This window comes from Temnothorax americanus, unplaced genomic scaffold, assembly GCF_048541705.1.
Source record: "Temnothorax americanus isolate GAGA-0224 unplaced genomic scaffold, ASM4854170v1 Scaffold9, whole genome shotgun sequence".
NCBI lineage: Eukaryota > Metazoa > Arthropoda > Insecta > Hymenoptera > Formicidae > Temnothorax > Temnothorax americanus.
The window spans coordinates 3,325,552-3,349,395 of record NW_027509812.1 but is presented as its reverse complement, the minus strand read 5'-3'; the positions used below and the strand labels follow the sequence as shown (position 1 = coordinate 3,349,395).

Below are 23,844 nucleotides of genomic sequence, written 5' to 3'. Positions count from 1 at the left end.
AGAGGAAGGAGGTTGGCTCGCCGTACCGATCAGATAATCGCGTCAACTAAAACTAAAGCGACAGCAGTAAACAAACGGACCGAAGCAGACAGGATCGTGCAGGATGCCGTTTATGATAGGCAAGGAGCCCGTGCGGCGGACGGTCAAGTATCTAATGGCCGGCAGACTGATCCTGAAGGATAAGATACAAATATTGTCCATTAATTACAATATACACGGCGACCATCACAAAGGGACGAGGTAAAGTGCCGTGAGACACAGCTTAACGCGGATCACCTGCTTTCGTATTTTAAATGTGCTTTTTCCTTTCTCGCAGAGATTTCGTGTTTTGGCATCTACCGCAGCTGCAGTACAAGAATCCAGATGTTCAGATGGTTACCTTTAGGAACCTAACCCCGTCGCCGTTCATAAAATGCTACTACGGTAATCGTTTTTTTAACTCGATTACAATCTCAAACAAGATTTATTGGCATTTTGCTGACAAAATCTGTCTCGGACTTAGACTTGGTTACCTGGAAAATTGTACCAAAAATATGTATTTTGCAGAGGACGGTAAGAAGATGCTGATAGATGTAGACAGCAAGTCCAAGGACGAGATACTCGAGCATCTCGTAAGAGTAATAGGAAAGTCGAAGGAGACGTTGGCCAAGGAAGCCGTGACTCAGGAGAAAAAGGACAATCCAGCAAATTTCGGAGTGGGTTGCGACAGAAGCTGTATATGTCACATCCCGGGACAAGTGCCATGCCCCGGCATAGTGCCTTTGCCATATCACATGCGTGGAAAAATCATAATGGAGAGATTACAGAACAAGTAGACGCGAACTGTAGTTGTTACAAATTCTCGTTACATATATTGTATTTGTATAATTACATGTACATACATGTGTGTAAGGTGTATACATTCTTGTTATATCCAAAAGTACGAACGATGGAAGTAACTTGTTCATTTTGCATCTTACTCCAAAGCGTGTAACGCGTAAAAAAAGATCTCTGTACATTACGAAAATACACGTATGTCGACATACGTTTTGAGAGCATTATATCGCGGACGATTTGAAATATTCGTAGCTCTAAGTATGTTTCTCATATCTCTTCGCTTGTAAGAATCAGCGAATGTTTGTCTGTGTGTGTCTGCAATTGAGAAATCAAATTGCTCACGGACATTTAATACGAACACGAAAATATATAAGAAACTTTTTTTTTATACACGAGGACAAAATACCTTTTTAATAAACGGTATTAAATGTAGGCATGTCATTATAAACAATATAAATATTCATCATGAAACAAATGTGACGATTGATTAGTTGATAAAAATAAAATTAAAAAACTAACGAGTAAAAAGGGAAAATGGGCTAATGATAGTTAATAATGAGTCAATAATAAAAAAAATATATGAAAAATATGCGAATTATCTTCTTGGCTTGCGACGACTGTACGGCTTGCTATGATGGTAGCTTCCACGGCTGTGATAACGCGTAGAGGTGGACGGTTTTTGATTCTCTGCTTTTTGATAGAGATGTATAATCGGCGACCCTTCCAATGGTTTATTCAACTCGAACTCCTCTTGCGATTCTTTCATCAACTTCAGTTTCGCTTCAATTGCTTGAATTGCCGTTTCACGACTGTGAAGAAAGGAAATTACAGATTTCAATTAAATACCCCTCATTTTTCTAATTGTTATTTAAGAAAGCTAAAAAATTATTACCTTATCTTTTTATCTTCTTTTTTTGCACCAGCTAAGGCAGGAATATCTATCTTTGGTTTTGGCTTATCCATGTCCGACTAAACAACAATTTATTATTTTACTTTTTATACGCTTGCTCTTTTGCAGAGTTATTCAAGATTAAATATCTATTAATAACGGTTATAAAAGTTTTGCGCACTTCGTGGAATACGTATAAATGCATCGTGCTACAACTAACTGAAACAACTTTAAATTTAAGATTTCTATTTAGGCAATTATAAGTATAATAGATATAAATATACCGTACCTCGGTAACGCTGTGTGCCCATCTGACAATAATATTCTTAGATCCTACTGTCAAGTTATGTAAAGCATCTTTCGCCTTTCTGGCATCTTGGATCGTTTCGTAAGTAACAAATGCATATCCCCTTGGCTGGCCAGCTTGAGGACCCGACCGATGGAACAACAGGTCGAACTTTTCGATTGTGCCGTATTTTTGGACAAGTTTCAGGAGTTTGTACCGGTTGACAAAAGGAGTGTTAGTTTTTCTTTTCAAATTTTTGTTCCAGCGCAAAGCACTGCGAGAGCTTTCCTCACAAAAAAAAATATTACAATCATGTAAATACTTACTCGTTAATTCTTAAATCTAAATTGCCCACCCATAAGCGTCTGTCTTCAACCTGGTTCGACTTTATGGGTTCTAACGGCAAAGGAATCTTACCATCTGGCTGTAAACAAAATAAACATTACATTTTAATGCAATATATCTAACCGAGAGACGAGAAGAGAGATGCTTTAAAAAAATACTTTGGACACTTTGAAAGTTCGGTCTATAGAAACGGAAGGCGACTTCAGCCAAACTCTTATTAATCAGCATTCAATTAGAATCACTTGCGGCAAGATTTCTAACGATACTAATCCTTCCTTCCGCGTGTCGAACAACAAGAAATTGATGAGATCTATTCGTGTCAACAAAATACTACTCCACGAGCTAATCGCCAAAATCAATCGCGGGTTTAGTCAAAGACAAGTTTAAACATTAAAAACTCAGCTGTTGCCTCAGTCGTACTAAATTGTCTCGTTCACAAATGATACGTGAAACAATCGCACCGCTGACTCTTGTATCGGTGTTTAACGAGCCTGACTCACCTGACTCACCTCCATTCTACACAAGGGGCAGACGTCGTTAAGTCGGTCGTGTCAACACCGAGAAACCTCGGCGATCAGCGAGCGTTACATCAGTCTTTTCGGGATCCTGAATCTGTTTCGCGAAACCTTACGCGGAGAAGCTTGGCTCACGGCGACATTCGCCGGGGGAAGACTCGTCGACTCGTCCTCGTCGAATAATCCGAGAGGGTAGGAACTCGCCGTCGCATCAGGGGACGAAGACGCGCGACGAACCGGTTATCTCGCGGCGATCTCGCAATTCTTGCATCCTACAGGAACATGTGACTCCCTCGCACGATCGTAGATCCGGGGTATTGATCACGGCACTGACGGCTGACCTGACGGCACGCCGAGCCGAGCAACGCCGAGCCGGCCGAGCGAGGAGGAACGAGAGCAACGAGGGTAGCGAGACGCTATCGGACGCTATATGCACACTGCACACACGTTATCGCTTATCGCTAATCGCACACCCACGCACGCGCCACAGACGCGAAAGTCTTTCGCCGCACGCCCTCCTGACATATTGCGGCTGAAACGGGAAGCGGGAGACCAGTCGAGTGACGGTCGGTAACGACGGATTCCTCGAAGCACTTCCCGGTGCGCAGCTGAGAGAAGTGGAAGAGAAGGAGAAGGGTAGAGAGGATCAGATGTCAAAGATGTCAAATCTCATTCTCCTCGTCGCTTCTGCCAAGGGTTGATGAGCTTTCGTTTGGGAGATGATCGTTAAAATTTGCCTGAATTAAAAAAAAGAAAAGAATGGGCGACTTTTTGGCGGCCAATAACGTTTGCGGGCAAAACCTGCTGCGGCTGGTATCCCGTGGGAATGCTATCATTGCTGAACTAATGCGATTGAAGGATTACGTACCGCCGGTCTTTAGGTCAGTTTGTTTGGGTAAAAGATATATCTTGTTACTTGAATAATTAACAGGGTGAATATTTACATTACGCGGACGTTACAGCTCATTACAATGTATTGCGAATATGATTTAATGGTAATTTGTAAATCTCATATGAATGTAAATGGAGTAAAGTTTGCACAAATGGAAACGTTTGCATTTGATAATTGGTTTCTTATTTTCAGCTTGGATTCGAAGCAACTGATACAGAAGTACGGATCGATCATAATCGACTTTGCATACTTCAAGGCAGCCAGTGTTTACGAGCAAAAGATAGAAGATGACTCGGTAAATAATGGTCTTCCTGCAATTTTTATGAGATTGCGTTATTGCTGGAAACTAGGGAAATATGCATAAATGTATTGTCCGCATTCCTTCCAGACGCTCCAAGAAACCGACGAGGAGCTCCGAAATAACTTCTCAGACATACTCTCCAGGTTCTACTTGGCTTTCGAGAGTGTACACAAGTATGTCACAGACCTGAATTTTCACATTGATGAGTTGGGGGATGGAGTTTATATACATCAGTCGGTAGACTCTATTATGTTCAACGAAGAAGGAAAACAATTGATGGTATATTTTTTTTTTTCCTAACTAAATGTGCGCTCAGCAATTTGCTTGGCTGAGAATCAGATTCGAATCGATTGTATTAATATATAAAGTGTATGCACGGATTGAATATAGCGCAATTAAACTTTTATGTAGTGCGAAGCTGTGTACCTGTACGGTGTCATGCTATTGGTGGTTGATTATCACTTTGAAGGATTAATACGTGAAAGATTACTCGTGTCCTATTATCGATACAACGCCCAGCGGTCTTCCTCGACAAGAGTGGATGACGTTTGTATGCTGCTCCGTTCAACGGGATATGTGAGGACGTTGTCCAAGAGGCCAGCTAATTATCCCGAAGAATATTTCAAGTGTGTAATATAATCCGAACGTAAAATAAAGGATAATATAATTGATTAGTTTAAAATATAGCTAAACTCTTCAAAGATTACAATATAATATATATAACTTTTTTTTATATACGTATAATAAAAAATACATTTTTACATTTTTCAGGAGAGTGCCTTTGCGAGATTTTTTGGTGGATCTCGTAGTTGGTCGGTTGCGTTCGGATGAGATTTACAATCAGACTCTTGCTTTCCCACATCCGGAGCATCGTAGCACTGCCGTGGCCACGCAAGCATCGATGTTAGTCATAATTTTGTCATTTAAACCAACCGTACTGCATACGCAAACTGCCATTATGCGGGAAATAGTAGACAGATTTTTTCCCGACAATTGGGTAATTAGTATTTACATGGGAACGGTGATCAATCTGTGTGACTGGTGGTCACCATATAAAGCTGCACGAACAGCGTTGAATAATACACTTGAGAATTCAAATGTGAAAGGAATTGCGCAAAAGTATGGAACAAAAATGGATGTAAGTAAAAATTTAACAAATTTTCATAGTCTCGTTATACAAAACTACAGTAAAAAAAAAAAAAATATTCCAGAAATTAACGCAAAAGACCGAAGAGGTGCAGCTGGCAGGCACAATGGATGAAAATGCAACAGGTTCTTTAGTGAAGTTAGCGAGAGAATGCAATGTTACGTTACATTGGATTCTTCTGCACACCGCTACGCCTACTATAGCGTTAGAAGATTCAAAACGTTCGCGTACTCTACGTCAATTGGTCGTGATGGAAAGCAAATATACCGCGGTAAAATGTCTCCGTTTATTGCTGAGCACTGCTCAAATTGAACAGGATGTTAAACAGATGTATAAAGATGTACGTTTTTAAAATCATTCGTCACTCTTGTTACGGTACATATATTTATATGGATTAAGATACATTTTTTATTTTTACATTAGCTCCTGCTCGGAAAAGAAGCCAAATGGTTGAAAGAGAAAGGGACGTGTGTCGAACGTATAACTGATCTTGCACAAATCTTTGGAGGTGCCAAATCTCTGGATGGTATTGATAAAAACCAAAATCTTTATACATGGTTTATGGAAATAAGTAAACACATTGATTCGTTAAAGCAAGAAGATGGGCGAAAAATAGTACAATTGTTACAAGCGTTGGAACAAGTCCAAGGTAAAGAAACGTGAATCGATAGATATTTATTCTATCTAAAGTAGGTCCGTACAAACAATTTTATCATGCCATCAACATCACCTTATTTTCTTCCCAGAATTTCATCAATTAGAAAATAATCTACACATTTCACAATATCTCGCCGACACACGTGAGACTTTGCACAATATGTTGCGTACAGGCAGCATATCTGAAGATATCATGATAAGTTTAAATATCGTGACCGATTGTTGCTACGCGTGGAATATTATGGAATCTTTTATCGATGTAATGCAGGCGAGCATAAAGGGAAATCCGCCGATCGTCATCAAACTAAAAGCTCTTTTCCTTAAAGTAAATACGTATACAATTAAAAATAATATTACGCACGCATTACATACTTTACGCATTATATTATTTTTAGATGGCATCGGCATTGGAAACCCCATTGCTGAGAGTAAACCAAGCACGAAGTGCGGATTTATCTTCGGTATCCCAATATTATAGCAGAGAATTAGAAGGATATGCAAGGCGCGTGTTGCAAATTATACCTGAAACTGTGTTCGGTTTGTTAGCAGAGATAGTACATCTTGAAACGAATTCATTTAAGGAGATTCCTACTAAATTGCCCAAAGATAAGCTTAAAGATTATGCACAACTGGCTGAAAGATTACAGGTATTTTTACTAAGAATTCTCATTATAGGAATTACGTTTATTATAAAAAGAAAATATTAATATTTTTACAGATGGCGAAATTAACGTATGCCGTGTCGGTCTTTACAAAGGGTGTTTTGTCACTGAGAAGCGTTTCTTTAGGAGTTTTAAGAGTTGACTCACATCGTCTCTTAGAGGACGGTATACGTCAGGAGCTTGTCAAGAAAGTTACCTTGGCTTTACAGAACGGCCTCAATTTTGATCAGAAATCCAAGGTAAATGAAAAATTTTAATTTATTCAAAAATGATATGTATATATATCTAATAATTATCGTAAATATTTTCCTAGATACCTCTTTTACAAAAACTGAATAATTTATCTTCAATCATGGACGGATACAGAAAATCTTTCCAATACATTCAGGATTATATTAACATAAACAGTTTGAAGATATGGCACGAAGAAGTGAGAGAATTATATGATTATATGATCTCGATATAAGTCGCACAAAAATATTCTCCTATACGCGTACATTCTACATTTTACTCTAAAAACATGCCCATCCTTAGATTACATATATTATAAACAATGCGGTTGAGGAAGAACGTAGAGGCTCTTCCTGGTTACCGGGAAAATCGTGGAGACAGTTCCAAGAAGATAAGCATGCGTTTTCGACGGATAATAATTCCTTGACGTTCATGGGTAGACTTGCCAGAGAGCTTATTCGCATCACCGATCCCCGGTATTACGTTATTTATATTTCGATTTTGCTCTCACGAGATAATTGTACTACATCTCTAATCCACACGCACCTTTTCAGGACCACCGTGTACATAGAACATTCTCTAGCGTGGTACGATATTAAAACGCAAAATGAGATCTTGAATTACAAAGTTTTCTCGGTGATATTAGAAACAATAGGCACACCGGGATTGTCGGGGCTGGACAAGCTTATCTCTTTCTTCGTTGTCATGGAACTGGAGGCTTTGGTTCATTATATGGAAAAAAGCATACGGAACAAAACGTGGATATCACTGTTAGAAGATTGTGAGACCACTTTAAATTCTTTAGACAGCGCTAAAGGTAAGAATTCAAGGCGCGTTAGAAAAGTACGCGCAATTAAAGTGAGGATAATCAACGTTATCATAAAATATTGGATCGCGTATGTGCCTCAGGTAACGTTACAAAACTTCACAATTCTATAAGCGCTAGCAGCAGCAAACTGTGGTCGTCGGCACTCGAGTGGACGTTGAAAATAGGTCACTACCAATTACTCAGGAAAAAAATAGCGTACGAGCTAAACACCGCGTGCAAATTTGAAGCGAAACATATGGAAGCGGCACTTCGAACATTAAACACGTACGTGGAAACTAATTTAGTTTTGCGATTTCTGTCCTAACTTCTTTCACTTTTTAGGGCTATTTTATGTGAGATAGCGAAAAAAGATAGCAATAATGAAACGAAACCGGAGAGAAGCGAATTGCTTCACGAGCTTAGCGTGCGATTGGACTGGGCTGGCATCAGTGATCCGCATAATAAAGTTTATATTAAGCCACCAAAGATGGATAATATAGCTATTATCATTTTCTTATTTACAGCGTCGCAGTTAAATAAATTATTCTACTGCAAACATACAGGTATAATTATATATGTACTTTTATATTCCGTAATGAAATTAATTGATATGTAACAATCATTTTATATGTTTATTACAGCAAGTCTGTTGAGCAAAAGATATCAGGATCCCGTTGACGCTGTGGTATTTGCCATAGGAATACAAACGATTCTCCGTCAATTCCACGTTTCTGTGATGAATCGTTACGTGAAATATCTTTGCACGTATGTCCTGTCGTTCGTCACCGTGGAGAGGTAGGAATGATCGCTATAATCTCAATGTCATGGACGCGAAAATACAACATCGCTTGAGATGGATATTACTAACGAGAAGCTTCTTTTTTCTTTTTCAGTATGAAAACGGGAGGTGATGCGGAAACCGAAGGAGCTACTAATCTTCATTTCTTGGAGCTTTTTGTGAAATATTCCGGCATTCCACGCTCTCGTATCCTTAAAGAAATACCTGTCGTCGTTTTAGATCATTCCCTAGTCAAAATGACGAAATAATGCTTCATCTGAAATAATATTACATATTGTAAATATAAATCGTGTATTACTGCATATATTCCTACACATTATAAACACTTATATATATTTTTTGCATAAATAAAACGAGAAGATAAAGAGGATTTTTATCAAAGGGTATGCCTCGATATTTCTACTGTGTATAGAAAAGTTCCTCGTACTCGTAATTTGAAAATTGGGCCACTCAGGTAATTACAGTTCTCTCGCAATTTAATTACGCCTCTGCTTTTTTAATTTATTATCAGTCGGGTCTAACGTTCACATCGGAAAAAAAATGTCGCATACGGCGAACGTGGCTCATCGCGATGTAAATTACGTAAAAAGCGTGGGCGTGGTCCACGTCATCACGAAAAGTGTTCTGAGAAGGATCGTCGGATACTGCAGGGAAATTTCGCATACGCATTGGCGGCTAGACGACGCACGTACGGCGGCGGCGACGGCGACGGCGACGGCGGCGGTTTCGACGTACGTTTCGCATCTCCGTCGGCTCGCACGCGCATCTTCGTAGGTGCTTACGCGGGCAATTGCGGCCATCTCATCGGCAGAGATTTCAATGCGACGATAAAACGTCGATTGGCCGGACGCATTAGAGAAATTAACGAGAAAGTACGGTCGCTCGGCGGCCTCGTCGGCGTCGCGGCCGCCGGCGACGCCGTCCTAGCCGCCGTCGACGCCGACGTCGGTGGCTTCGTACAAAGCGACACGGAATGGTCACAGAGCCCAGTTCTCGGCTCACGCATGCACGAATCAAGTCGACGTTCTTCTCTCTGGGACCGACGTGCACGCAACGCGTATCGCTAAAATTTAAACATCTCGATCTCGCCTGCGGGAAGAAATATATACCAAATACATGTTCAAGATGTATTTTTGTCGCGTTTGAATACCATCACCCTACTGTCATCTCGCAATTTTTTATAAATTTCAATTGAATATCTAGTGAAGCACTTTTCGAGAGAAGATCGTCGTTCAAATCATTATTTCGTATAAAAGGATCACGTTGAAAATGCAAGAAGTATTTCGCATTGAAACTTAACTACTCCCTATTTGGAAATCATTATAAGATTGTTTTTCACATTCATTTCTACTTAGCCAGTGCAATTTATTTCTCTTTGTTACAATAATAACTCTCTTTGTTGCAATAATCTAACATTCAGTGCTTTTGTTTCTACATAATGGAACGTTCCAAGCGAAAACAGAAGTTATCATCTTATTTCTATTAATACACTATATATATTGATACAGGCAAATTAAAAATAATATCTAAATGTCGCGTATACATTAATAATCTATTTCTGTCGTACCGCGGTAAGTACAAATTATAATTAAGATACGATTATCTGCGCAACGACGATGTCTGTGCGGATCAATACACGCGACGTTCCGACATATTCTAGCAAGATCTCGTAAGAAATTCATACTGGAAATTAAGAAATGTGTCGCTTGATCAATCATAAACGTATCAACGACGAATGCAAACTTGGTGCGAAAAAAATATTGCCCTTTGCGTAATTTAGAATAACCGTATAATTACGCATATTATCGCACATTATCCGAATGTTCATTATCGCGTTCGACGTGTCTCTTTGTTTCTGCGCCAGGAAATCATTAAATCATGCGAGCGATATTGGCGATCGCGTTGACGTTCGTCGCGGGGTACTTCGTTGCAGCGACCACGGCGTCCAAGGATCGCAATTATCCCCCTTTCTTCAAGCACCGAACGAAGCTGAGGGAGATCCGCGGTTTCAAACCGGAATACATCTCGACGGCGATCGGGTTCGGGAAGAGGGACAGCCTCGCGGAGGCCCCGAATTTCAACGGGCACGAGAAAGATTTGTTGTCAGCTCTGAGGAATCTCCCGCGCGCGTGAGTATCTCAACTGGCGCTCTACGAACAATAAAGCAAAAGAAAAATCATGAAATTGGGAACGTTTCGCGTTGAATTAAATTATGAGAGAATTTTCCGTGTATAGTTTCGCTACGGACAAAGCGTCAATAATGATACGGAACTTATCGGACATGATGAATAAGAAGAAAAAGATATAAGCGTCTGAGTAGAGATTCTATATGATTCATCGGGGGGTTGTGGGGGCGACTTTGATTATATAAAACTATAAAAGCTGCGATTAAGTTAATTTACCAAGTAGAGCCTGCAGGATTTTGTGTGGGCAATATCAGATTATTAATCGCTCGTTTATATAATATGAAATGGAAAGGAAGATTAGATTATATAGAAGTGTGTTCTTTCGCTGGTTCGCTTGATCGTCGATCAAGTTAAACCGGAGTTTGGTCGGGGTGACCGTCGCGCGGACTCTCCTGTTGCGGCATCACGATCATCAAAATCGCAAGAAATTTCACCGTGACGTGAAACAATAACTCGATTGCAGGGTGTCGGCGGATGCGCTACTCCGGATGATGCGGACGAATCCCGCGCTGACCAGCAAGCTGACGCAGCTGTCGATGCAAAACGACCACCAGGGCGACCAAGAGGAGTCGATGACGGAACCCTCGAGGCCCGGCGGGAGAGCGTTCGCTCTGTTTTAATCCCATCAGCGATCGCGACGCAAACGACGAAGGGACATATGTCTTAGGTTCTCAGGCGAAACGTGCGTTCGATATACCCATATACCCTGGAAACATATGTTCTTATATTTCTCGGTTCTTCGCGTAGACGCTATATTAATCTTTGCCTCCCTCATCGTAGTTTCTCCGCGTCACTCCGCGACGAAGTTATAGATGCGCGACGAAACGGCTAAATATTATTAGGATCGAGGGACGTTTTTCTTTTCTTTCACCCGACAAGCATACAGTCGATCGATGTAAAATTAAAACTTTGTCGTAGAACGATGTCGAAAATATATATGTATATATCGATAGATGTGTATCGTATAATTGTGATTGTTTTTCTCTTTTTTTAATCGTTAAAGATTCGATATACTAATATATATACAGAAATTAAGGATATAGACGGAAGAAAATAAAATAAATGCACATTTCTCTTTAGACGTGCTCTTGGTGTTCCGCTCTCTTGCACGATCATATCTCCTTCCACGTTAATGAAATATTTGTAAGCTACACGTATATATTATATATAAGCAATTTCAATTAATATTTGCATTATAATACATTTTTAAAATATATAAAATGCAAAAAGAAAAGAAAACCGTGTCGATTGTGTGTGTGTAACAGAAGCATATAATTTGCATAGAAAAATTTAAAGTTAATCGAGGCTTCTTCTATCGTAAAACTATAGAAATGTAAGTATATCTTTATTCTGTCGAGCCGCGCAATAGCGTCATATTTATTTGGCATATGTTTTGCATACAAACGTATATTATTGAAATGAAAAACATTGACGATTTCTTTACATTTTATAATGCTTTTTTTAGGCTCAAGTTATTCTAATTTTTAGTTATTACGTTTTTATAATGTTGCGCCATTACACTTTGTCGACGCAGCACGGAATAGAACCAGACAATCGTGTATACGTAGCATGGAACGGTAACGTAGATAGCTATGTTACCGACGATGAAACGCGAGCGTTCGAGAGGGCGCGACCGGGAGACCCGCGAGTCCCTCCATCTGCCGTCATTTCGTCACATCAATTTCTCCCGGTTTCTCTCCGTCCTCGGGCGTCCTCTCACTCCTCTCCGATTCTTTCTTCCGGTGCCAGCTCGCGCACGTTTCGTTTCGGCATCGTTTCGGCGGGGTTCACGTTTCGTGTCGTTTAAGACTTAAAGGTACGTGTACAGCCGAGTTACGCTTCCGCGAGGAATAATGTTCCGCGCTCCGAGTCGTCCGAATATCGACGGCTCGCGATAATCCCGCGTCCTCGTTCGATCGCGCTTCCCAACTCGTCGCGTCGTCGGATTTCGCGCGCGCGTCACGTTTCCACGCGAGACAGCGCAAACGTTCGAAACGTGATTCGCGAACGGTATATCGCTTCTCCCTTTTCCGCGAGTCCACTACGTCCGCTGTACCGCGAAAAGTTAACGCATCTCCGAAATATAACGCAAAGCGCTTTGACGGAAAATCGACGGAACGCGCGTTCTCGCATCAAGCGCGATAGGTTATGTTAGGTTATGGCCCGGTAGAAATGTGTATATATATATATATCAATTTCTGAGATACAGATACAGCTAATTGTCACGCTCCGATCGCGCGAATGACATTTATAGTTTTCGTACAAAGCAAACGTATCGCGCACGTTTGTGGACCACCTTATTCCGTGATGATCACCGATTTCACCATCTTTCGACTGAGTGGCCGTGATGGCATATCCTAAACTGAAATTAGCAGTTAGCATTTGGAATAATTGCATTGTGCCGAATCGGTATGTATTTCAATGTGTCGTTTTGCAGAATGCGTTACGTGGCCGCTTACATGCTGGCTGTTTTGGGAGGCAAGGCCTCGCCAAGCCAGAATGACATCGAAAAAATCCTGTCGTCGGTGGGTATCGAAGCCGACGCCGAGAAGCTGAAGAAGGTGATCGTCGACCTGAATGGAAAACCAATAGACGAACTGATCACCCAGGGTACGTCGATGCGTTTTTTAAAACGCTCGTTAAAAACATTCCCCGCCTCCGCGCGAACCGAACCGAGCTTGCGGAATGAAACGTGGGCTCCCGAAATCAATTACCTTCCCTTTCTGATCCATGTTCTCACAAAATTGAATCACACGCGAGGGGACGAAAGGCAGAGATTGAACGTCGTCTACGAGTCGAGCTATGCGTCACCCTGAATTGAATTGAATCATTTTTTTTTTGTGATTTCAGGCAGGGAGAAGTTATCGTCCATGCCAGTCGGCGGTGCGGCTGCCGCTGGTGCCCCTGCAGCTCCCGCTGGCGCGGCGGCTCCGGTCGAAGAGAAGAAAGGTGGGTTTGTCAATTTAACTTCTGATCCTAGAAAGTCGAGTTCTAACTCGCATTTAAAGCGAAACCTATTCGAGGTACTCGCAGTGTGATACCAAACGAGACGAATAATTTTTGTTTCAACAGAGGAAAAGAAACCGGCTAAGGAGGAATCTGAATCCGAGGACGACGACATGGGCTTCGGCTTGTTCGACTGAAGGATACTTTTCTTCTCTCTTTTTATTTTGTCAACGCGGGACGAACGCGCCGCATTCTGTAGCAGTGGCGCGAGCACGGTTTCCAACGTACTTTTGTAGACTTTAAGGGATCGGCGCTGATGCTACTGCTGGAGAATAAAGCGTACTTTTAAACGAACTCGATCCGATCTCTGTATATCCCCGCCTTGCGTCCTAATCGCCGTCCTCGTGTCGCGCCGAGGCGTCGCGATAACCTTCGGGATGTTTTATAGAGAAAAAGTATTTTAATTGGAGAGGGAACGCGCGCGTGGAAGAGGATGAAGGGGGAGAGAGGGGGGGATGATTCGTAATCGACTGCGTGGAAGTACGTTACGCGCTCGTGCGCCGTTGCGGTCTCGCTCCATCTCACCCGTACCCGTGGCAGGTGGAGGGCGAGGGGTGGGGGTGATGCGCGAGAGATCCGCCACCGAGTCCAATCGTTGCTCGTATTCTTCCGCTGGTGTCGGGGCTCTCTCTTTCTCTCTCTCTGTTCGCTAACGTCATCGCGAGCGACCGTCGGAGAAGATCGCCCGGCGACGACCCGTTATCGCTCGACGATCGTGATCGTCGACCTCTCGGCGCGCGCGGCGCGGCGGAACGTTCCTTTGTGCGGTGGCGACGGGCGACGGGCGACGTTTCCCCCGCGCGGGGAATCCTCATACGCGGGAACTATTTCGAGATAGAGGGGCGGCGTTGGCGGTTGGCGGCCATGATGGGTGTCAGCGGCGAGTAGAGCGAGTGTAGCGACTAGCGACGTTACCACCTCGCTCGCCGTCAGCGGTCAGCCGTCAGTCGGTTTCGCGCTTCGACGAATTGATGCCGAGTGATCTCGGGAGGAACGGAGAGGCGCGCACACGACGACAGACGAGAGACCGGGAGCCGGGGAGCCGAGAGTAGAGATCCGTAAGCAGGGAAGAGGACGACGTCGGTGTGGATCCAGACGCGCTCACACGGGGGCCAAGTCCGCACGCGGCGGTCAGCAGCGGCTGGGAACCTCTCCACGGCGACTCGTCACCGAGCACCGAGGCGAAAATGACGCAGCTACTACCCATAAGGTTCCAGGAACACCTGCAGGTACGTCGTCGTCGTCGTCCCGCCGCGGGATCCCGGGGGGGGAAGGGGGGCGAGGAGGGGGCCCCGCGCGCCCGTCGTTTGGCATTTACCACGTCGGCCTTTCTCTCCGAGGCACCGGACATTTTCTCTGCCCCCGCATCTCTCTCTCCCTCCCTCCCTCACCCTCCCAGCCCCCCCTGTCCCGCCATCTCTGTCTCTCGCGAGCATCCGTCGATGTGTATCGACGATTTACTCTGCCCCCCCGTCCCCCGGAACGGAAGTGCAACATTTCGGGGCTGACGTTACTTTGACAGTTGCAACTTGCAACGTCTCTCTGACCCTCCCTTTGCCTCTTCGCCCGCGCGCGAGACCCGATGACGTTACACACCCGACTCCGCCGACTCGCCTCGCGCGGCACGGATTTCGTGACACAGGTTATCCGTCGATTATCCGTCTGGGAATTGACGCGATATCGCGATATCGCGTGCCACGGACGAACGGATCCGGAGCGCGCGGAGCTCTCCCCGCTCGTGTGCTCTGCCTCGTCTTTTTCCCCACCGACGAGCGGACGCTATCGTCGGCGCATACGCCCCTCGTTTCCGCTTTTGCCGAAACCGTTCCACCTTATCGGATGTTTTTCACGCATTCCTTTAGCCCGACGTCACCGTTCGGACATCGAAAACGGAAAGAAATGCCTTCGCGTCATCTCGTAGACCCTCGTCGCCGGGGACGATGGAATCCGCTCTGTTTACTTGCACTTTGCACGTCGCAATCTTGAGACAGGCTTTATTTCGGCAACATATGGTCGCTTTTGTTTTAAAATTAATTTCGTTAACATCCTGCCCCTCAATTTTCCGAGTATCGACAGTAGTGCGCAGCCTGAAACCGACATTGAACTCAATTGTTGTTTAGCATGCTCTTTAGCGTGCTTTTGAATCGTTAGAAGAAATTTATCGTCGATAGAGTTGACGATAACGCTCTTGCTCCCCAGGAAACAACCGACCTTAAACCGCGTACTCGAATCGCGTTGTATCCCTGACGAGATAAATGAAGGACACGAGGCTATCTATGTCTTTTATTTTTGTAGCTTACGGCTGTGGGGATCAACGCCAGCAATGTCAGCTTCAACACCCTCACCATGGAGTCTGACAAATTCATTTGCGTTAGGGAGAAGGTTGGCGATACCGCCCAGGTAGTAATCATTGACATGAACGATTCCGCCAATCCTATCAGAAGACCGATATCCGCCGATTCCGCAATTATGAATCCCGCTAGTAAAGTCATCGCTCTCAAAGGTATGCGTATACGTATGTGCGAGCGCGCGGTTTTCGGGAAAAAGCGTTCAACGGTAGAAAATAGACGCGAAACACTCGCGAGACTGATTCTGCTTTATTCGTAGTTCGGAGAGCGATATTGCGATATCTGTTGCACGCTTTTTCCTAAAGCGAGCCTCAGTGCGAGACGGTGATTCTGTAACGAGTGAGAATATTTAGGGAAAACGCGCGCGAAGAACGTGAGGCTTACTAAGAGAGATATTTCCTTCTATTTGACTAGCTATGAAGACGCTTCAGATCTTCAATATTGAGATGAAGTCGAAGATGAAGGCTCACACAATGACGGAAGACGTGGTCTTTTGGAAATGGATATCGCTGAACACGCTGGCGTTAGTAACGGAGACTGCGGTGTATCACTGGTCCATGGAGGGCGATTCGACGCCAAATAAGATGTTCGAACGTCACTCGTCGTTGAACGGCTGCCAGATTATCAATTACAGAACAGATCCGAAGCAGACGTGGCTGTTGTTGATCGGTATCTCGGCGCAACATAACAGAGTGGTCGGCGCCATGCAGCTTTACTCGGTAGAACGGAAATGTTCGCAACCGATCGAGGGACACGCCGCCTCCTTCGCGCAGTTCAAGATGGAGGGAAACGCGGAGGCCAGCAATCTGTTCTGTTTCGCCGTTAGAACGGTCCAGGGCGCGAAGCTTCACATCATCGAAGTGGGCCAGCCGCCCACCGGCAACCATCCGTTCCCCAAAAAAGCGGTCGACGTGTTCTTTCCACCCGAGGCCGGAAACGACTTTCCCGTCGCTATGCAAGTTAGCTCCAAGTACGACGTCATATATTTGATCACGAAATACGGTTATATACATATGTACGATATCGAGTCCGCGACCTGTATATTTATGAATCGTATCTCGGGAGAGACGATCTTCGTCACCGCTCCGCACGAGGCATCCGGCGGTATAATAGGAGTGAATCGAAAGGGTCAGGTCTTGTCCGTCTCCGTGGACGAGGAGAACATAATCCCGTACGTCAACGGAGTGCTGCAGAATTCGGAATTGGCGCTGAGAATGGCCGTGAGAAACAATCTGTCGGGCGCGGAGGATTTGTTCGTAAGAAAATTCAATATGCTCTTCCAGAATGGTCAGTACGCGGAGGCGGCAAAGGTCGCGGCTAACGCTCCCAAAGGAATACTCAGAACGCCCGCTACTATCCAACGATTTCAACAGGTCCCCGCTACTCAGGGTCAAACGTCTCCTCTTTTACAATATTTCGGAATTCTTCTGGATCAGGGACAGCTGAACAAGTACGAATCGTTGGAGCTGTGTCGACCGGTGTTGGTTCAGGGACGTAAGCAGCTGCTGGAAAAGTGGTTGAAGGAGGACAAATTGGAATGCAGCGAGGAGTTGGGGGATCTGGTGAAACAAGCGGATCCTACGTTGGCGCTTAGCGTTTATTTGAGAGCTAACGTCCCCAACAAGGTCATCCAATGCTTCGCGGAGACCGGCCAATTTCAAAAGATCGTCTTGTATGCCAAGAAAGTCTCGTACACGCCCGACTATATATTCCTCCTGCGAAATGTCATGAGGATTAATCCCGATCAGGGTGTGGCATTCGCGCAGATGCTGGTTCAGGACGACGAACCGTTGGCCGACATCAATCAGATTGTCGATATATTTATGGAGCAGAACATGGTGCAGCAATGTACGGCGTTCCTGCTGGACGCGCTCAAGAACAATCGGCCGAGCGAGGGTGCCTTACAGACCCGTCTCCTAGAGATGAATTTAATGTCCGCCCCGCAAGTGGCTGACGCTATATTGGGCAATCAAATGTTTACCCATTACGACAGAGCTCACGTCGCGCAATTGTGCGAGAAGGCTGGCCTGTTGCAACGCGCTCTCGAGCACTACACAGATCTGTATGACATCAAGCGAGCGGTGGTACATACGCATCTGCTCTCGCCCGATTGGCTCGTAGGTTTCTTCGGCACTTTGTCCGTAGAAGACTCCCTCGAATGTTTGAAAGCCATGTTAACGGCCAACATACGGCAGAACTTGCAAATCTGCATACAAATCGCGACCAAGTATCACGAGCAATTAACCACTAAAGCACTGATAGATCTCTTTGAAAGTTTCAAGTCTTACGAGGGCCTGTTTTACTTTTTGGGGTCTATCGTGAATTTCAGTCAGGATCAAGAGGTACATTTCAAGTACATCCAGGCGGCGTGCAAGACTGGCCAGATCAAGGAGGTGGAGCGCATATGTCGGGAGAGCAACTGTTACAATCCGGAGCGCGTAAAGAATTTCCTGAAGGAAGCAAAGCTATCCGATCAATTGCCTTTGATAATCGTGTGCGATCGATTCGACTTCGTTCACGATCTCGTTCTTTATCTGTATCGCAATAACTTACAAAAGTACATCGAGATATACGTCCAGAAGGTAAATCCGTCGCGTCTCCCGGTGGTCGTGGGTGGTCTACTGGACGTTGACTGCTCGGAAGATATCATTAAGAATCTGATCCTGGTGGTGCGCGGACAATTCTCCACCGACGAACTGGTCGAGGAGGTGGAAAAGAGAAATCGGCTGAAGCTGTTGCTACCGTGGTTGGAATCTCGCGTTCACGAGGGCTGCGTGGAGCCGGCTACGCACAACGCGCTGGCCAAGATTTACATCGACAGCAACAACAATCCCGAAAGATTTCTCAAGGAAAATCAATTCTACGACAGTAGAGTTGTCGGCAAGTATTGCGAGAAGCGCGATCCCCATTTAGCTTGCATCGCGTACGAGCGTGGCCAGTGCGACCGCGAGCTGATAAGCGTGTGCAACGAGAACAGCCTGTTCAAGAGCGAGGCCAGATATTTGGTGAGACGTAGAGATCCCGATCTTTGGGCGGAAGTACTGTTGGAGAGCAATCCGTACAAGCGACCGTTGATCGATCAGGTTGTTCAGACGGCGTTATCCGAGACGCAAGATCCCGAAGATATATCGGTTACCGTCAAGGCTTTCATGACAGCCGACTTGCCTAACGAGCTGATCGAGCTTCTCGAGAAGATAGTACTGGACAGCAGCGTGTTCAGCGATCATCGTAACCTGCAGAATCTCTTGATACTGACGGCCATCAAGGCCGATCGTACGCGCGTCATGGAATATATTAATCGCTTGGACAATTACGACGCGCCGGACATTGCCAATATTGCTATTAACAACGAACTTTACGAGGAGGCTTTCGCGATCTTCAAAAAGTTCGATGTCAACACATCGGCCATCCAGGTTCTAATTGAACAAGTCGGCAACTTGGACAGAGCTTATGAATTTGCAGAAAGGTATGGCATATATTCCGTATTTTGTTTTGTACACTTTACTTAAATGGATTGTTTCGCAGATGCAACGAGCCGCCGGTATGGTCGCAGCTCGCCAGGGCTCAACTGCAGCAAGGTCTGGTTAAAGAGGCAATCGACAGCTTTATCAAAGCGGACGATCCGTCCGCGTACGTGGACGTGGTGGAAACCGCGCATCGAACTTCGCATTGGGAAGACTTGGTACGCTATCTCGCAATGGCCCGCAAGAAAGCACGCGAATCCTTCATCGAGAGCGAATTGATATACGCGTACGCGCGGACCAACAGGCTCGCGGATCTCGAGGAATTTATATCTGGCCCTAATCACGCCGACATACAGAAGGTAAGAAGTCGTTCGCCTGCGCGTTTGCGAGCGCAACTCGATTCCTACGAACGTATTATTCCTTTTACAGATTGGCGATAGATGTTTCGACGATAAGATGTATGACGCTGCAAAACTCCTTTACAACAATGTATCGAACTTTGCGCGTCTAGCTATAACGCTGGTCCATCTGAAAGAATTTCAAGGTGCCGTCGATAGCGCGCGCAAAGCCAACTCGACGCGCACCTGGAAGGAAGTTTGTTTCGCCTGTGTGGACAGCGGCGAATTTCGCTTAGCTCAAATGTGCGGTCTTCACATAGTTGTACACGCGGACGAACTCGAAGATTTGATCAATTACTACCAAGATCGCGGGCATTTTGAAGAGCTCATCAACCTCTTGGAAGCTGCTTTAGGACTAGAACGGGCTCACATGGGAATGTTCACCGAACTAGCTATCCTCTATAGTAAATACAAGCCTCAACGAATGAGGGAACATTTGGAACTGTTCTGGTCGCGCGTCAATATACCGAAGGTGGGTTGCCGTCTTGAATCAATACAAAAAATTAAATTTGCAGCATATTTATTTAAGGTTAATTAACGAAAACGATTGATTTGTAGGTGCTACGCGCAGCGGAACAAGCCCATTTGTGGGCCGAGCTGGTGTTCCTGTATGACAAGTACGAGGAATATGACAACGCGGTCCTCGCGATGATGCAACATCCTACCGAAGCTTGGCGAGAGGGCCACTTCAAAGACGTAATCACTAAAGTCGCAAACGTCGAGCTCTACTACAAGGCTATACAATTTTACGTGGAATTCAAACCCCTACTTCTGAACGATATATTGCTCGTACTTGCTCCGCGCATGGATCACACTAGATCGGTGGCGTATTTCACGCGAACCGGCCATCTGCAATTGGTGAAACCGTACTTGAGATCGGTTCAAGCTCTCAACAACAAAGCTATTAACGAAGCCTTAAACGGCTTGCTGATTGACGAAGAAGATTACCAAGGTCTTCGAACATCGATCGACGCGTTCGATAATTTTGATAATATCGCGTTAGCGCAGCAACTTGAGAAACATGAATTGATTGAGTTCAGGAGAATCGCCGCGTATCTGTACAAGGGAAATAACAGATGGAAGCAGTCCGTAGAACTTTGCAAGAAGGATCGACTGTTCAGGTAACGCTTTACGTTATTTAAATCGCGGATACATTTATGATAAGTGCGTGTGTGCGAATCTTATTAATCGCCAATCGATAACAGGGATGCTATGGAATATGCGGCGGAATCCCGGAATGCCGAAGTCGCCGAAGAATTACTCGAGTGGTTCTTGGAGAGAGGCTCTAAGGACTGTTTCGCAGCATGCCTATTTCATTGTTACGATTTACTTCATCCGGACGTCATCTTGGAGCTCGCATGGAGACATCGCATTTTACATTTCGCAATGCCGTATCTTATACAAGTCGCACGGGAATATATCACTAAGGTAAAAAAAAAAAGAATATTTGTAAAAGAACGTTCATAAATCTTCTTTATATCGCTAGCAAAGTATTCGTAATCTTAAATATGTTGATAGGTCGATAAATTAGAAGAGGCCGAAAGCCGACGTATCGAAGAAACTGATCATCAGGAACACAAGCCTATGATTATGCGTAAGTGATCTCTTCAATATGTTTTTTGGCGAGTCTTATTGTTGCGCGAAGCCGTGCCGTTGTTTCCCATTGTTGATATATTTGTTTCCGTTGCATGATCGCTATAGCGGAACCTCAGCTAATGCTGACTGCAGGGCCAGGAATGATGGCACCCGGCTACGCGCCTCAAACCGTATACGGTGCACCGGCACAAGTGTACGCGTCCACCGCAGCCTACCAAGGTTACGGTATGTGAGATACATTTAAGGAGACAGATCAACAAAGTCTACTTTTCTATAAAGTTTAGGTAGAATGAGATTGTTTTGTTAGCTTAATATCGTCAAAGCGAATACGAATGAATATCATTAGAAACGATGAATTGCCACGATTTAGATCATGATAATAGTGTAACGAATAGCGAAATGCATTGAGAAATGGCATTAATACGCTATCACACGCTACCTAAATGTGAATCTGTAATTTATAGGGGAAACGTCGAGCAAGCAATTATATTTCACGGTTTAAATAGCTGTTCAATGCGGATTTTGCGCGAAAAGCATATTATTAAGAAAATTATATTATTTAAAAAAAGAGTACGAAACAAAAAAAAACTCTTTTTTTTTTAATACGGTTTACCGAGATTTTTCTATTAAATTATCGTTGCACAGTCAGTAAAAAGATATACGTGCGTTGTGGAAGCAAAGTATAATTTCCCTGTCTTTTACTGGCACATATATATATATATATATATATATATATATATATATATATATATATATATATATATATATATATATATACGTGTGCATCTACGTGCCTTTCTTTTGGCTACTAACAGGAAGCAAGTTTTTTCGGGCAATGTCATGTAATTCGGAAGCAAAATCAACTGTAGATCACAGTATACATCGTATATTTCTGTACAGGTCATCCAGTGCTTGCTTTGCGAGTGAAATTTCTTTCAATTTTTCTCACCGCATGTGTAAAACATATTTTGGAAGTCCGTTCCTTCTTTTTTTTCTTAACTTTCGAAAAATGTTGGCACCGTATGAGATATACATTCTCGAAACATTTTAGCGTGTGATAAACCACAGTGAAAATTACAGAGCCATCGCAAAATTGAAATGTAATGAGAGTATCTTTTAGATTGGGGTAGATCGCGTATCGTTATATCAGTATTATAACGACGAGATCAAGATGGGAAAAAACTGTAGACATCTCAGGATATGTTGGCGTTATCTATAACAACATATATACATCGTTCTAGATCCTGTATGTACATTTGCTTGAACATAATGCGAAGATACGTGTTCGCCGAGTTAGCTTGATTTGCGTAAATGAACGAATCCATAAAATAAATTGTAGATACTCGAAATTGCGAGATCTTATTGTCTCATTAACGTATCGTAGTACATAAAGTAGTTTTGCCCGAACTGCATCATGTATCGTGCTTTTAACCTTTCGTTACTCATTGCGCAGGAAAATGATTACAGACAGCTTAGAGTTCGAGGAATACATTGAAGATAATTTGATAACAAAGTCCAGCACGATCGTCACTGTCACATACGTTCATACCATACATAGTTTTGGTAATATTTTTTACTCGTTTCACGTATAATGTGTGTGCATAATGTCTTTATTCGAAGTTATTAATCGTTAATCATTTATAAGCTTGTTACGAACTACGCCTAAATTATGCAAGTATTAAGATAAATTAGATCGCAACATCTCTGGAAAACGATAGAGCCATGTTTTGTTAAAAACACTTGTGTTTCTTTTATCTTTTGAAATATTTATGCATGTATAAAGTGCTACGTCCTACGTCAGAACCCAATTATGTATCAAGTACGACAAGCAACCAAGGAAAAAAAAACAGATTAATTTTGTAGTACATCCTTTAACATTCCTAAATGTAAGCTGCCATGCTGCGTAATCTTGTGTCACTTAGCGATATCCCGTTTTTCTTTTTATTACATCTCAAGATGTAACGGGTTTTAGTTATGCGTAGTCTCTTTATTTTAAAGCGCGCGAAGAGCGAAAGTTTGTACCGACGAACAGGTCACGTTACTACTATGCCCAAGTAAAATATTTGTATTACGTAATAAGTAAAGAAGCGAAGTTGGTTTGTTCGTATCTCGTTTACTATCGTCCTCTCTATCGCGCGGTACTTTCGTCTTTTTTGGTACTCCACAGTTGATCTTGCAAGTGATCTAGCTGTATATATTACATATTAAAATCGTTATGTCGAGAGGAGAAAGAGAGAGAGGGGAGGAGGAGGTCGGTAACATGCCCTGGTACTGTTTCACTTTGATCTAACTTTAGCCAATGAAATTGTAGAGATCGATTAACAAATATAGTTGTTGTACTAATTGAAAATGATTATCATTGTATCAGTGTCAGTTTGACCACTGTGGTTTTAATGGAACATGGGTGGACACACTTCCAAAATGAATACATTATTGTTCAATAGTTATGCACACCTTTCCATATGAACACACGACACGAAGAGACACACATACATACA

General features: G+C 43.7%; 6 protein-coding genes and 1 long non-coding RNA gene across 8 annotated transcripts; 5 read left to right on the top strand and 2 right to left on the bottom strand.

Moving 5' to 3' along the window:
- The first annotated feature begins 103 nt into the window (after positions 1–103).
- Positions 104–1,024, top strand: Mrps25 (mitochondrial ribosomal protein S25). Its single transcript, XM_077425255.1, has 3 exons — positions 104–240; positions 317–423; positions 547–1,024. The coding sequence occupies exons 1-3, from the start codon at positions 104–106 to the stop codon at positions 813–815; spliced, it is 513 nt and encodes a 170-aa protein (XP_077281381.1). The 3' UTR covers positions 816–1,024.
- On the bottom strand, positions 824–3,301 carry LOC143908020 (putative RNA-binding protein 18). 2 transcript variants are annotated; one of them, XM_077425254.1, is made up of 5 exons: positions 2,846–3,301; positions 2,318–2,415; positions 1,995–2,208; positions 1,709–1,785; positions 824–1,625 (listed from the first exon to the last, which is right to left on the bottom strand). In XM_077425254.1, the coding sequence occupies exons 1-5, from the start codon at positions 2,849–2,851 to the stop codon at positions 1,412–1,414; spliced, it is 609 nt and encodes a 202-aa protein (XP_077281380.1). In that variant the 5' UTR covers positions 2,852–3,301; the 3' UTR covers positions 824–1,411. The 2 variants fall into 2 exon arrangements, with proteins under 2 accessions (XP_077281380.1, XP_077281379.1); XM_077425253.1 differs by having other exon boundaries at positions 2,837–3,298.
- Positions 3,302–3,463: 162 nt separating this feature from the next.
- On the top strand, positions 3,464–8,718 carry Strump (WASH complex subunit strump). Its single transcript, XM_077425185.1, has 17 exons — positions 3,464–3,732; positions 3,936–4,038; positions 4,132–4,323; positions 4,456–4,670; positions 4,816–5,182; positions 5,256–5,531; positions 5,615–5,840; positions 5,938–6,173; positions 6,244–6,495; positions 6,567–6,749; positions 6,824–6,940; positions 7,045–7,217; positions 7,296–7,558; positions 7,651–7,834; positions 7,892–8,112; positions 8,191–8,344; positions 8,443–8,718. The coding sequence occupies exons 1-17, from the start codon at positions 3,611–3,613 to the stop codon at positions 8,594–8,596; spliced, it is 3,438 nt and encodes a 1,145-aa protein (XP_077281311.1). The 5' UTR covers positions 3,464–3,610; the 3' UTR covers positions 8,597–8,718.
- A 342-nt stretch (positions 8,719–9,060) lies between these two features.
- Positions 9,061–11,615, top strand: LOC143908022 (allatotropin). The gene is made up of 3 exons (XM_077425257.1): positions 9,061–9,079; positions 10,213–10,477; positions 10,998–11,615. The coding sequence occupies exons 2-3, from the start codon at positions 10,227–10,229 to the stop codon at positions 11,152–11,154; spliced, it is 408 nt and encodes a 135-aa protein (XP_077281383.1). The 5' UTR covers positions 9,061–9,079; positions 10,213–10,226; the 3' UTR covers positions 11,155–11,615.
- A 589-nt stretch (positions 11,616–12,204) lies between these two features.
- Positions 12,205–13,834, top strand: Rplp2 (ribosomal protein LP2). Its single transcript, XM_077425260.1, has 4 exons — positions 12,205–12,350; positions 12,972–13,144; positions 13,385–13,483; positions 13,607–13,834. Exons 2-4 carry the CDS (start codon positions 12,973–12,975, stop codon positions 13,675–13,677), a joined length of 342 nt encoding a protein of 113 aa, XP_077281386.1. The 5' UTR covers positions 12,205–12,350; position 12,972; the 3' UTR covers positions 13,678–13,834.
- LOC143908026 (uncharacterized) lies at positions 13,396–14,322 on the bottom strand. Its single transcript, XR_013260023.1, has 2 exons — positions 14,072–14,322; positions 13,396–13,510 (listed from the first exon to the last, which is right to left on the bottom strand). It is a non-coding gene; the product is annotated as an uncharacterized LOC143908026 (long non-coding RNA).
- Chc (clathrin heavy chain) lies at positions 14,322–23,779 on the top strand. Its single transcript, XM_077425182.1, has 9 exons — positions 14,322–14,769; positions 15,836–16,043; positions 16,303–19,354; positions 19,414–19,711; positions 19,782–20,222; positions 20,309–20,871; positions 20,956–21,178; positions 21,269–21,344; positions 21,452–23,779. Exons 1-9 carry the CDS (start codon positions 14,728–14,730, stop codon positions 21,577–21,579), a joined length of 5,031 nt encoding a protein of 1,676 aa, XP_077281308.1. The 5' UTR covers positions 14,322–14,727; the 3' UTR covers positions 21,580–23,779.
- The last annotated feature ends 65 nt before the right edge of the window (positions 23,780–23,844 follow it).